Source organism: Natrix helvetica (assembly GCF_964273705.1).
Source record: "Natrix helvetica genome assembly, chromosome: 4".
Lineage (NCBI taxonomy): Eukaryota > Metazoa > Chordata > Lepidosauria > Squamata > Natricidae > Natrix > Natrix helvetica.
The window spans coordinates 28,029,068-28,044,380 of NC_138550.1; the positions used below are offsets into that span (position 1 = coordinate 28,029,068).

The 15,313-nt window shown below is 39.0% G+C and overlaps 1 protein-coding gene across 1 annotated transcript in view; it reads right to left on the reverse strand.

Moving 5' to 3' along the window:
- Window positions 1-1,260: 1,260 nt before the first annotated feature.
- Window positions 1,261-15,313, reverse strand: part of UPK1B (uroplakin 1B) — a 33,702-nt gene continuing 19,649 nt past the window's right edge. The window contains exons 4-8 of the mRNA XM_081952838.1: window positions 11,309-11,383; window positions 10,656-10,778; window positions 8,921-9,100; window positions 6,506-6,589; window positions 1,261-3,446 (exon numbers count right to left, since the gene is read on the reverse strand). Of these exons, the coding sequence (XP_081808964.1) occupies window positions 3,396-3,446; window positions 6,506-6,589; window positions 8,921-9,100; window positions 10,656-10,778; window positions 11,309-11,383 (513 nt within the window). The 3' untranslated portion in view covers window positions 1,261-3,395. The remainder of the gene's footprint in view (window positions 3,447-6,505; window positions 6,590-8,920; window positions 9,101-10,655; window positions 10,779-11,308; window positions 11,384-15,313) is intronic.

Below are 15,313 nucleotides of genomic sequence, written 5' to 3' on the forward strand. Positions count from 1 at the left end.
TCTATCTATCTATCTATCTATCTATCATCTATCTATCTATCATCTATCTATCTATCTATCTATCATCTATCTATCTATCTATCTATCTATCTATCATCTATCTATCTATCTATCTATCTATCTATCTATCTATCATCTATCTATGTATGTATGCTGGTCTTGTTGTATTCGGGTCTTAATCTTATTGATCTTGTGATCGATCTTACATGGGAACAGACCCGAATACAACAAGACCAGCATACCTACACCCGTGAAAATATATATATATATATATATATATATATATATATATATATATATATATATATATATATATATATATATATATATATATATATATATACATACATACACACACACACACACACACATACATACATACATACACACATCACTTTCTCATCACTTTCTGAAAAAAAAAACGGTGACTATTTTATATTTTAAAGGGAGAAGCTGTTTAAGTCATAGACTTCAATTGACAGAGTAATGCAACTTAAAGCAACCCTTATTAAATGATTGTCCAGCCCCTACTTCAACATATCCAGTGTAGGATAAACTACAATGTTTCCTTGTTACTGGTGTCACTATCAAATCAAACCAAATCAAATCAAACTCCTGTTAGGTATTTTAAAAATAACATCTCTTCCAATTATTGTCCCCTCCTCTTATTTTGCATTTTAAAGGGTAAATACAATGATGACTTTCAGCTTCTCCTCAACAGGACTTCCTCCCCCCCTATCCCCTCCTTTTTTTCATTGGTCTCCCTAAACTGTCCCAGACTGAAGACTTCTTAAAGTGTGGGAGTACTGATACTATGTTGTGAATCCAAGGTAATTTGTTTCTCATCAGACTAAGTTGGTAAGTAGTAATCTCTGCAGCATTAGAAAACAAAACCTAGGTGTATGGAATAATACTTAGCTACTTACCAGTGGTGAAATTCTTTTTTTTTTTACTACTGGTTGTGTGGGCATGGCTTGGTGGGCATGGCAGGGAAAGGATACTGCAAAATTCCACCCTACTCTGGGGCCAGCCAGATGTGGTATTTGCCGGTTCTCTGAACTACTCAAAATTTCCTCTACCGGCTCTCTAGAACCTGTCAGAACCTGCTGAATTTCATCCCTGCTACTTAGCCAGCCTGTTTAACCACTGCAGAAATGTTGAATAGCCTTAAGAAAACAGCTACTGCTTAAGAAAAATTGGGTAATGGTGAGAAGAATAGTTCACATACAGGAAGTTATTAATTTTGGTTGTTTTATTGAAAATAAACACATCTTCTTTGTGCCTTCTAGTGGTTGTCTGGAGTAACCCTCAGAATAATCAATGTTAAGGTAAATACAGGAAAAAAATTAATAAACTCTTTAACATATTATAGAAGTTTTCCTTTCAGAATATTCATTCATGGGCAATTTGAGAGCAGTATATGACCCTGCCCTCTAAACTTCACCCCACTTTATCACATTTGCATTGTGGAAGAAAGTACATGTGAAAAATATTTTTGTGCATTCCATCCTTCAGCAAAACCTTCCTTTGCGTCATTGGGAAACAAAAAGCTTAAAGCTATGACATTCTATTTACAAATTCAAATGTTCTTTCATGAAATTATAGGTAAGAGTGATTTAACGTTCATACATCAAAATTATACTTAAGTATCCAGGTCCTACAGTTAAAGAATCCCTTATAAAACATGGTTATCTGTACTGTTTTTTAAATAACGAAGACACAGATTTGACTCGATAACTGAAGTTTCCCACTTTTAAAAAAAACATTCATTCCAGTTTTTCAGTTTAGGAAAGCATGAGAACAATCACTATAATGAACAATCAATATACTTGGGTTACATGGGAGACAAAATTATATTCTCTTAACCATCTTTATTTTATTTTTTAAAAAACAGTTTATTAAAGATTTGAACAGAAATAAAATATACAGAAAACGTATTTATTTTTAGAGCTGACATTTCATGGAAAATCATTTGCATCTTACAATTCTCTGTACAAGGCATACACTGTCACAACAAAGCTTACAGTTTGATGTGTTAACAAAAGATCAATTGCATAACTGGCTGGCCATCTATATATTAGTACTTCATACTAAAATAATAAAAATGATTTCATTTTGAATTCTAACAAAATATATTTAATTCAAGATCCAAGGAAAATGTTAGGGTATCTCTTGCATTCAACGTGTTTTCAAGTATAGTTTGTCTACGTTTGGTTCTTTTAAGAAATAACCGTAAATAACTTAGGAATCATATCAAACATTGGTAAATTGAGGATTGTATGTGTTTACAGAGGTAGCCAAAAAATACTGCAAAAACAACCCCTAGATAATCATTCCAAACAACTGTTTCAACACTTTCTTATTTTCTTAAAATAGCCATTTCCAATAAAAGAGAATAAATGTAGCTCAGGGTTGAACTGTAAGGTCCTTTGTGTTCTCTAGGCAGGTTACTTGCTTGCTGTTGGTTCATTAGTCAAATAGATAATACCATCAGTGTAAATGTGGGTTTGCACCCTGTTTATATAGCTTGTCCTGCCAGTGTTGGTAGGGCTGTGGTTTTTTCCTTGAGTGAAGAAGCAGATGGTTTTCTGCTTCATTGTTTGTCTGGTATTAATCACTGTTTATTGGGTTTTGGATGCTAGAGATGATGTATGGTCTTTTCATTTCCTTCTTAATTTTTTAATAGTTTCTTTTGAATGATATGTAAAAATGATTTATCTCTATGTATCTAATCAAGGAACTCATAAACTACCAAAGAAAAAAGCACAGCTTCACTAATACATCCAGGGCTAGGTGCTGTATAGAAACAGGGAGCAACAAATCCCACAGTCATTGGCACAGATGATGTTACCTAGTGGAGTAATGAAACATTGGCAAACAAACAAACGAGAGCACCGGGGTCTCTACCTCCATTTTCTCATATATTGCTATGTCTTAGCATGTCATTGATTGTTACAGAATAGTTACAGCTAGACTAGTCCAGTTTCCTACCTTATGATTACTATACTACAATGTCTGAAATTAAGGCAATGGGAGAAAAGAAGCCAAGATTAAAGGGACATCTTGAGAAGTTCCATAGAGAGAAATTATATAGATATGAACTATTTGTGAGTGCCAGTTTAGTGTACCAGTTAAGGCATCAGACTACCAACATGGAGACTATGAATTGTAGTCCCACCTTGTGCAAAGCCAATTGGTGACTTTGGGCCAGTCACTTTCTCTCAACCCTAGAAAAGAGGCAAAGGCAAATCACTTCTGAAAAACCTTGCCAAGAAAACTTCAGGGACTTATCCAGGTAGACTCTGAGAAATGCTCATAACTGAACAGAAGGGGTGGAAAACTGTGTAGATTTATGGAAAAAAGCAGGAAGAACAGATTGCAAGGCCATTACATCTTTAATATTCAATTCTGCTCCAGTAGAACATTGAACAAAGAAGGACCCAAGTCTGAAAAAAAAAGGAAACAATTCAAGGAGAATTATTGCAAACATCTTTTTTTATGAAGCACATTTTAGTTTTCCACTTTAAAATTTCACTGAACAGAAGAACAGCCTGAAGTTAATTTGTACAAGCAGCATAATTAGGTGTGGGACAGCAAGCTCTCTGAATTAAGCAAGTATTGTGTTCAACATAGAACCCCAAGCTGTATTACCATACAGAAATACAATTGTATAAATTTAATAAGCACCATGGCTGACAGCAAAACTATGAAAACTTCTGCAAGTGAAATGGTTCTCAGGTCTTCCTCTTTTTATGGAAAACTATGCAGACAAAGAAGCAATGATATAAGTTATGGAAAGCATTTCATAAAGGCTTCAATTAAAGTCGCTGCTACAAATATGCACAGAAACAAATATTTAGACTGCCCAGGAATTTAGGACAACCTTGTTTCCATGCATGTTTATGCCTAACTGTGGCAATGTCTAGGGCAGAGGTGACAAACTTTTCCTGTTGACAGCCACATTCCTTTCCGGATAATACATGCCAACATTAGGTGTGCCTGAACCCAGCAGTAGAGAAAGCCAAGTCAAGCTCAAAGTGACCAGGAATATGCTTTTTTTTTCTTCCCTGCCTGCATACCAGTGGTGGGTTCCTACTGGTTCAGACCAGTTTGGCTGAACCGGTAGTGGTATGGTGGCCTGGGTCGCTGGGACCGGCAGCGACCCAGACCTGTCACGGCCCCAAACCAGTTCCCTAGTATCTTCTGCTGTTGCAGGCATGTTTCTGCACATGCGCAGAACAGTTTTCAGTCAACTGCGTATGTGTATCAATGTGTGGCAGGTTCGAGCGAAGTGCAAAATGCCCTCTCAGCAAACCGGTAGTGAACTGGTTAGGAACCCACCACTGCTCCACACACACAGGGCAAGGCTGTATGGACTGCAGCTCCCAGATTTCCCCAGCCAGCATGCATTTCTGTCAGCAGAAATTATGGGGAATTCTGAGTTGTCGAATTTGAAAAACACTGATTGATTGATTGAAATATATAAATCAATATTTTAATCAGGGGCAGAAAAAGAAATAGGTTTCAATATAAAAAGAAAGATTATTTCAAAATTTCCCCACATTTCCCTGACTATTCAACGAGGAGAAAACAATGAGAAAAAGGTTACATTATTGTCATCTAAAAAGAAAAGTAAGGGAAAAAACAGGGAGGGGGGAGTAGCCAGATTCTGAGATAGATCTCTCAGAGTCTTTTAAAGGTCCTGTGCTAGACAGAGAACATACCTTATTAAAAAGATGAACTGATTATTTGTGGTAACCCAAGATGGGCTATCATAACTAATCCCACATATTCAAGCATATTGTAAGAGGGATAGACTGGGAAAGAGGATTCTGGATCTACTTTTGAGTGACACTAATGTCCAATTTCTTCTAGAATAAGGTTTGGGAAAATAAGTAAAGCTTCCTTCCCTTCCCCAATTATTGTCTTGCAGTGCAATGCTACCTTGGTATTCAACTGCTTTGAAACTCATCAAACTTGGTAGTCAATGAATTTTGACATGAAACTTTTGTCCCAGTACTCATTGTTTATTTGGTACTCAATGCACAAGTTAGAACTTGTTGCTGTTGGCTGTCATTATACTTTGTCTACATTTGTTTGATACTCATTGTTTTTTTTATTCATTGTGCCTCTCGTAACCAATTAACGATGAGCACTGAGGTATCACTGTATTTGTTAAGATGAGAGTGAGAGAAACTGTCTAGCTTGCCTCAACCTATTGATGAACTTTAGAATTCATATTCCTGTTCAGCCTGGCTATCTATAGTCCAACTCCAACATTATTTAAACATCCTAAATATGGTACGATGCCTGTCATTCAGGTGACATGTTCCCATCATGTTTGTCCACATGCCTCTCATTTGCTGATAACCAGTCTTCCTGCATACAGTATATTCACATTCTTTTTATTGCCTTCCTAGAGGTCATTTTATATTTAAACTGAGGCTTGTTATACTGGTTGAGGGACTCTGTAAACTCAGGTAGCCATTGCAAGTGCCCAAGAAGGACAGCACAAACAAGTCATGCAGCATATGACAAACACGTTTTCCCTGTTATGAGAGGCTTTTCTGACCTTAGCTGCCTCGCAACATTAAAAATGTGAGTTCAATCTCAAAACACTGGAGACTGAATTAAACTGTAAACTGTTGAGATGGTTTGCTAAAACCCAAGCGACTTTAATTACACACAACCATTAGTGTCAACAGTATAAGCAGGCAGGTCTTTGATAGAAATCATTTAGAAACAAAATGTAATGCAACAAAAAAGCATAAGGAAAAGACATTCCCTAATAGGACCAAACCTTTTCCGTACAGAATGGTTTAGAGGCAGAAATAAAGTTTTCAAAGTTCAATGTTCCCAAAGTTTCCAGATCATCGTTGTTTTAAAGTTTAAATCCGAAAATTCACTTGGTAAGGGCGTGACATCATTGGTTGGCTCTCCCCTCCTCCTCCTTCCCCTGGGGCTAAGAGCTAAAACATTTCCAGCCGCCTGTCCAAGGGAGGGGGGGAAATCCCCCTCCCTCCAGCCGCGCCTCTCCAATTCAAGCCGAAAGTTAAGTTTAAACAGCTGACTTTCTTGTTAAGATTGTTAAAGTTGTTAAAGGAAATGGAGGAAGATTCACGCCTCACCGCACCGCAGCTGCATCCTTCTATTCTCTTTTTCTCCGATCAGCCTCACAGCGAAGACGCCGGAGCGTCTCCCCTTCGTGCTCCCCGGTGCCTGGAGCGAGGCGGGGGGCCCCCCCGCCGGCCGCCGGCGATCCAGGGATCCCCGCAGTGCCGCTCCTTCGGCAGGACGCCTCTATGGGGCGTCCTGTGCCCCCCAAGGAGTAGGAAGCCCACCGGGGATGCGCGGGGCGGGCAACACTTGCCCGTCGCCGTCAGCCGCCGGAACCGGAAGCCCTTTTCCATACAGAATGGATAACAAGATGAAAAAGTAAGGGAACAAAAGAGTAAAAGATACTGAATTCTGAAGCCCAGCAAGTAAAGTTCTGTTAGATACTTACAGTCCAGCACAGAATGGCAAATCCAAACCAGGCAACACCCCAGGCGTGTCTGTTCATGGGGCCACTAATAGTTTCAAAGCAACCCTAGGGGAAAACAAAGACAAAGAGGATCAGCTACAGGCACATATATCTAGTTGCTAAGCCTTCATTCAAAAGAAGGACTGATGTAAATTAATACAGGCAAGATTTAATGTGAACTTGTACCGGCCCGATTCGTATGGAACTAGAATGAACTTACTTGTTAATACTGGCAGTTTCCAGAATTGTGCAATATGGCTTGCAAGCCATAAATATGTGCACAAAAGCGTATGTGGAAAGTAAAAACAAACGTATTCAGGAAAATTGCTTGCAAACTATGTACATATTAACAAAAATCACTACAAAAATGTGCATTTTTAAATTGACATTTGTACAAAAATGTTTATGAATTCTTATACAGATATTTTTATGTCAAATTTGAAAACTGAATATATATGAGCCAAAAACCACCAACATGTGGGAATCATGAGAATAGTATGTATATCAGTACTTGCAAATAAGTAAAAAAAATGTCATCAAGCAAAAAGAGAGAAAACACATTTCCTGGTTGAAAGTTGAGGAAAATTCTCTGAAAATAAAATATCTTTAATTTCATCAGTCCAACTAGGTCCTGAACAATAACCAAAGCAATAATCTAAATTTTCATTAGAGTTTTAGCATCCATCTTTCCAAAGTAAATTCCTTCTCAAATAGCTGTACTGTTTTGGTTAAAAATTACTGAAACCCCTGATGTGATTATCCAGTGAAGGCAATCAGGTGCATAGTAATGGACTCAAATCTATTAAAGTTATGCTATAATCAATGTGTTAGTTTTTAAGATTATCTCAGTAGTCCATCCCATCATATTTTAATCAACTGTAGACCAGTAAATCTAGCAGAGTGATGAAGAAATGGCTTTATATCCATCAATAATATTTCAGCCTGTTCATCAAGATTACGTCTTTAAGTTTAATAAGCAGTAGCAGCCCCAGAAAATCTACTCTCTGCTCTATTTCCACTTCCTTTTCCACACTCCTTCTACAGAAATAGTAGTGCAACTACTTTTCCTCCTATTAACACTTGATTGGTATCCTCAGACTGACACATTTCAAGATGACTGCAACAGCCATATCTGGAGTTTCCTGAGAATTGCCTTAAAATAATGGCATAGGCTAGCTAGCAGAGGTGGCTACCTATCAGTTTGAACTGGTTCGGCCAAGTAGGTAGCAACTCAGCCAACCACACCCCCAAACTGGTTCTATTGTGGCAGCGTTGGCACTGCCATCTTCTTTTTTGCTTTTGCGCATGAGCAGAAGCAATTTTGTTTACTACTGTGCATGCAAGCGTAGCACACATCAAGCTTGCACATGCTAAGCACGTCCCTGAGCGAACCAGCAGTAACAGAAGCCAGAAGCCGCCCCTGGTAGCGAGCAGTAGTAGGCCATTCTGGAAAATTGCATAACTTAGTCCCCATGAAGCAACTGCTCTTGGTGAAGGGTTGGGAAGATAGAATGTTAGAAGTAGACTTGTTGTGGCCCAGCAGGAGCCGATTGGAGCTGCCACCAGACTCCGACAGCGAGGGTCCCTATGAGTCAGCTCTGGAGGATGTGGAGGACCCTGGACAAGATTCCGACTCCGAGCAGGGATCAGAGAGGCTGGTTGGCCACCAGGAGGCACCTGAGGCATGGAGCAGTGGTGAAAGCCAAAGGGAGTGTGCTCCTGATGTCATGCCTTGGAGCAGTGGGGAGGAGACAAGGGACAGTGAGTCGGACGTCAGCAGTGAGTTGTTGTTGGATGCTCGTTACCAAAGAGCTAATAGGTGTCAGGAATAGTTGCACAGTTACAGGAGGTAATTGCACTCGGCTGATGGTAATTAGACTCCTCTCCAGACTATAAAAGGACTGCTTGTGCACACCCCTTTTGCAGAAGTCAACGCATGAACTAATGTGGGAGTACAGTCTTGTGAGGGTGGCAGGCTGGATTGCTGCTAATGCTTATCAGTGCCAGGTTGTTATTAAGGCTTATCTGTGTTGGTTTACTGCCAAGGACCTGTCTGTCTGTCAATAAATCTTGTAAAGTATCTTTGGCTCGGAGTGTTTGGTGTGGACGAAGGGGGGGGGTCAGAACATAGACTTATTTTAATTGGCAGTTGCCCTGATTTGCTGCTTAACACAGCTGCTTCATTTTGTCTTATGATAGGGCTGTTCTTCTCTGACATGCTACTTACAGGGGGGAGGGGGGGCTAAAACAGGGAACACAAGGAGAAGAGGAACACTTCAGCCTACCACACTGGGAGAAAATATTGCTAGCATTGAGCATCCCATTAACATTTCAAACAAGACAAATATCAACTAGTGTTTTGATTGCTGCAGAACAAAAACAAGAAGAAATTCTTACTGTGTTATGGTAATAGCCAGGCACCCCTAATTTGCAGCCATCCAAGTCAACTGCTTTTCCTAGGAGATCCATAACACAGCACTGACGTGGCCAGGGAAAATCTGCGTCACTGTTCACCGTCCGAAAAATGGAGGTATACGTTTGCCAGTCGGTTGGACCATTCACACCGCAGCATTTATCCTGGATTTATGAAGGAAAAATGCATTTGTTGGGGTGAAATAATAGAGCCCTATACTTGTCATTTAAAAATAAGAGTAAAAGAAATTGCAGTCAATTTACTTGTTTTACCAAAAATGTGAAAAAAGATTTACGTCCAATGAGCCAGCATCAATTTTACAATGTTTCACATTGTAATTTGTTTCACATTGTAAAAACACTGAAAATTGTTGGAATGTAACAGAACTGGATGGAATACAAAAAGCATGTAAGGAACTCTGATTTCCTCAGATAGATAATTTACCGGATATTACAATGCAATATGGAATCATATCAATGAGGAAAAATAAATTTACATTTTTCAAAAACTTCCCACGTTTTGAGCTAACTCTGCATCATCCCAGGATTTTTAGTCAAATTCATACAAAAATGTTGCTTAAGATCAAGACAATAAATTGTTTACGACAATTATTCAGACAGATCTCATAAATTGACAACCTGTAATTTGTGCAATTGCATAGAACAAATAAATTAGAAGCTCAAATAGGAGAAGGAAGATGTGTTACAGTAGATATGTTTGCCACCTTGAGTTATTTATAAAAATAATAAAGGTGGGATAGAAATAAATGCATAACATAGTCCTCGAAGAACTGTAACTCTGTTTGACAGTAATCCTTGAGATCAGGACTCTTTATTCTATATGCATTGTAACCACATTCTATCAAATGTAGGTTAAGAATAGAGTCAGAAACAGTGGTGGCTTCCTACCAGTTCGGACCGGTTCAGCTGAACCAATAGTAGCTTGGTGGTCTGGGTCACTGGAATCGGCAGTGACCCAGACCTGCCATGCCCTCAAACTGGTTCTCCCAGGGGTGCCTATGGTGCCGCCATCTTGTTTTTTGCTTCTGCTCATGCACAGAGCAATTTTAGTTGTACTGTGCATGCGAGCGCAGCACATATCAAGTGCATGCACAGTGCATCCCTGAGTAAACTAGCAGTAGTCTCTGTCAGAACCCACCCCTGGTCAGAAAGCATGTTTTTATCCATTGGCCAGGCTTACAGTATTTGAATGCCTGAAGATGGTATTTGTAGTCTCCAAAGTTGTAAGCAAAACAATAAACGAAGATCCAAGCTGATCAGAAATTGTAAATAGTGGTGTACTACAAGCAATTTCTAATCCTATGTGTGCTCATTTTAAAATGACCTTTCCACTCAATTGCATTAATATATGATAGAATTATAGCTTTAGTCCCTTTCTTTTAAATACTCTATATTGTTGTCAAGCAAAAACCACATAGATTTCAGAACGATGTCTTAAATGCTATAAATCACAAAGATGCAAACTGTAAAAAGATCAACTTTTTAGGACGTAAGCCAATTAATCCAGAGTCTCTTTGAAATGTGTCTTTCCTTCCAAATCTGCCCATCTGGTCTGTGATGAGTCTTTTCACACAAACTGAACTTCTCTCCCATCTGCTTCCCACAGTCTCCCAGACTTTCATGCTAACAATGTCACAATCTTAAAAATATTATTAAATGTAAGTGAAGAATTAGTCCCAAAGTTGTACCGTACTCTTACCTGCAACATGAGACGATTCCATGTCCGGGTAATACCCTCACTCTTCCATTTGTCATCATTGTTGACTGGGTCTGGATTCTGGTATTTTTCCAACATTTGTTTCAAGAAAAGTTCACTTGTAAGCTAAGTGGTAATGAAAGGAATGAATATGAGCTCTTTTCCCCCTATTTGGAGAACTCTTCCTAAAGTCAGAAGTCACTTCTTTAATAACATCTAGCAAATACATCTTAGATTTTTTTTAAAAAAATAGTTAAAATTAATTATTTTCCTCCAGTAGTACATGCTTAGTTAGCATGTACTAACATTAACACAAGCTTAATACACAAATTCCAACTTTTGGTAGACTACTTCACTGAGTAACTTTAAGGAATTCATATGTGATTAAGCTTTGTTTTGTTTTTTTTAAATATACTGAAATGTGTTTGCTAATGAAGAAACGCTAGTCAATAAACAAAGAAAAAAAACCTGTCCACAGATGTGGTAAAAAGATTTCCTTTCCCTTACATTTAAATAATGAATTAAAAACTTGGTCCCGCCATAAAAAGGTGCGGCCAGGCCTTCAACATGTTTGCAAAAATGAATCCACCCCCCTAACCTCTATGCTGAATTGAGAGCATCTGAGAGAATAGACACATCACTGGCAGAATACTCACGAAATCCCGATGCACTGTTGCTGTGATGCTAGAAGCCACTTCAAAGGCAAAGACAATCATCATCAGGATGATGTACTAAATACAAACAAACAAAACCCATGTCACAAAGAACATTTGATACACTTCAGTCTCAAATTGAGTGCTTTTAACACCCCTCCCCTGAAATCTGTCTTATTCCTTCTGTTTCCTCCTCCTTCGTCTTTTAGTTTGCCAGAATTAAAAGCTTAGGAAAGAAGCAGGAATGGCTTCTCAACAACTTTCAGCTAAATTATTTGTTCATATATTGTTCGTAGACCTCTACTGAAAAAGCCACATTGACCACAAAATGCAATTTTAAAAAATGATGGAATCGAAGCAGGAATAAAACACCAAGAATCCTGCAATTCCTTTTCTAAAACAACACAGAATAGGAACCAGATACATTTTTCCTAGGAGCAAGTTCCATGAATGCGGTATTATTATTGAGAATGTTCTACTCCTGTTAACATGTACACCAGCTAGTGGAACCAAGAGTAGAACTCACCAACCTACTTTAGTATCTGTGTTAAATGGTATTGAATTGACAGACCTTTAAAAACTTTTTGTTTCTTTTGTTTGCAAAAGTTTATAGGCAGCAAACAGAATGATATGGGTCCATTTAATTACTCTGCTTAACAATCCAGGAATCTACCAGCCACAGTTTCTAAGTTAGCATTAATTTACTATATTGAGTACATACAGGTTCTCTTCGACTTACAACCAATCATTTTGTGTTCCAAAGTTACAATGGCACTGAAAAAGTTAACGGTAGTTGCAACTGTCCCTCACACTTATAATTGTTGCAGCATCCCCACAATCACATGATCAAAATTCTGGTGCTTGCAACTGGCATGTAATTATGATGGTTGCAGCATCCTGGGCTGATGTGATTACCTTTGCAACTTTCTCAGCTGGTTTCCAGCAAGCAATGAGGAAACTGAGGGTAGGCTGGATCTGCTTAATGACCACAGGATTCACTTAACATTAACAACTGCTGAACAACCATGCCAAAGAATGTTATAAAAGTGGGTGTGACTCCTTTAACAACTGCCTTGCTTAACAAGAAATTAGAATTTCTGGTCCCAATTCTGGTCCATAAATTAAGGACTACCTGTATTTGTGCAAATTTAACATCAAGGAAGATCAATCCAATTGGATGCATGTTTTAATAAAACAGAGTGGCGTCCAAAGTAAAGCCAGTGACGTGCGGTGAGGTTTATGGCTGGTGAGGCTGGTGACGTCATCAGCGCGAGCCACGGTCCCCTTCATGTTGACTCAGGAGTCAGGAAGGAGGGGAATGGGACCATGTGTGCAGGAGGCTGAGGCAGCTTCAGCCTCCTGCACATGTGGTCCCATTCCCCGCCTTCCTGAGTCAACATGAAGGGGACCGCGGCTCGCACTCTGCGGTCCCCTTTATGTTGACTCAGGAAGGTGGGAAATGGGACCACGTGTGCAGAAGGCTCCTCAGCGCCTTTTGCCTTTTCCTTTATTTTCATGATGAGAGCGGTGAGGCTCTGCCTCCCCTGCCTCCCTGACCGCATGTCCCTGAAAAGCAGTAGTTGGAATAGCAACATAATCTTCACATGTTATTTTATCTCCCTTCTACCAATCTTAGTCCTTAGTCTGTCTATTTTATAAATTCAGTTCTCAGCATGAACCAGATTTTTAACAATACAGCCACAAATGAGTGACAGGTTGTTAACTGAACTCTCTGCACAGCATATTCTCCTTTGCCAGTGATATGGGTTGGAAATAAAGTGCTCAAAACCATGTTTGATCTACAACTACTTCAAATCATACAAGCAAAATGATCAGCTTTTCCTATTGTAAGCTGTTTAGAAGCTCCCAAATGTACAAATCCATTCATTAACCTGTCTATTAAAAATTATATCCATTTGCAAACTGTAGCATTCTATGATTATGTTATCCACCAAATAACACTGTCTATTATACAAGTAATAAACCATTCCAGAGATTATCTGGCAAATATAGTGGGAACCATCTTTTCCATTTGTAGGACAGCATGACCTGCAAAATCCATGTCAACATGTTGATGTCTTTATTGAAGCTTGGCCTGCAGAGTATTCTGTGTAATCTATTCACTGCATTCTGTAAAGCCTGAATGCTCTCATGCATTGAATTCTAATACTAATTTTCTCCAAATTCTGGGCATTACAATGCAAGAGGATTTGTTTCAACATTAGTTCTTGAAGTAACTTCCTTATGAACAGCAAAACAGGATTAGCTTGGCCTTTCAAAATGTAACATCTTTTTTGAACTAAAGAATCTAAAGCCTGCGAAAAAATTTTTTTTAAGAAGTCCTACCTTAAAAAAAGAGGAAACTACAACAAAGGAAAAGAAATTTAAAAGGGGAAAATAAACTAGATGTTCTGTCATCTTAAATGGAAATGAGAAAGATCTGTGTAAATATTTCATGCCAGAATGAAATTTTTGAACAGAAGGATGATCTTAGGAACAGCTTTATTAATATACTTAAGAAATGGTGCCCAAACTTCAATATACTGTATCTATCCCAATTTATATAGTCCTTCAAAGCTCTTCATTGAAGTGCTAATGATTTGAGATAAAGCTATTTCCCATCCTTTTAAGACCATTTTAAATGCATCCATTTTCTGATGTTTTGAAATAACAAGCCTTGCTGCTACCAATAAAAACTCAATCAGTCTTATAGTGCATCAGTTTCTATGTCTGAAGAAAATTGGATATTAAATCAACAGGAGGGTTTATGCCAAAGTCTGCTGAATGATTTTCCTGTTTTTTGCAAAATATTTTCACCAAAAAATAAAAACTAGTTGGGCATTGCCATATAATTAGTTTCATGTAATGCTCTGCTTAACATATACTAGGAAGTTTATAGTTTATGTAGTACAACTTTACTGCAGTGTAAAGTTTACTATTAATAATCTTCAATACTAGTTCTTGCTAATTTACTAAAGCTTAAAAGCCATTCTGCAGTAAAGATTCCAATAAAATTCAACACGTTGAAACTTTTAAGTCATAATTTCATTACCCTGTGGCCTTAAAATAAAAGTTTTATATAACCTGTTAGATATTTTAATTATATTTATGTATTATAAATAAATATGAATTTATCTTCCCATTTCTTCTCTTAATTGAAAAATATAAAAATCATTTTTCAGATTTCATATTCCTAAGGGTTAAATGTATTAGTTACTAAGACTCAACAAACACTTTATGGCACATAAAAGGTTCTTCGAGGAGCAGTGACATGCACTCAGGTGAGGCAAGTGAGGCACAGCCTAACCTCTCATCATCAGGGCAGCGAGTCATTCAATGGGAAACTTGCCTTTTGGGAGGAATGACCCAGCTTGGCTCCCGCTTTCGATCTGCCGCCCAACGACCGAACGGAGAAGCGAAGAGGCAGGAGAGACAAAGCAGGAGCCAAGCCAAGTCATTCCTTCCAAGAGGCAAGTTTCCTATCAAATGACTCGCTGCCCTAGACTCGAGGCTCCAGTCCAGCCTGCGGTGCTTGCAGCCCCCGCCAGCTCCTCCAGGGGCTCCCAAGCTTAGCACCAGAGAGCCGCCGCGAGAGAGGCCAGCCAGGTTGCCCTGGCGGCGGCAGAGGTTCCCTTTGTTCTTTTGGGCACAGGAAGCGGGGGGAAGAGGCTTCCTCCGCTCCGTCCACTCCCCATCTGAGCTGCCCTCGCCCGACAAGCGCGCCCCGGATTCTGCGCAGCTCTGGCAGGCGGTGCTGTGGCCGAATCCCAGGGCGGAGGGCGGCAGGTCGCAACTGAGCATGCCTGACTGTGGAATTCTGGGAGTTGAAGTCCACAAGTCTAAAAAAATTGCTGCCTCACCAGCTATAAACCTCACCGCACGTCACTGTCTAGGAGCTTTGTATTTAGACATACCTTGTCTGTATAATATAATCTACTATAGAGATTATTAACTTTTGGTCTTTTAAATCGTATACTAGAAGCATTTAAGGTAAAGGTTCCTCACACA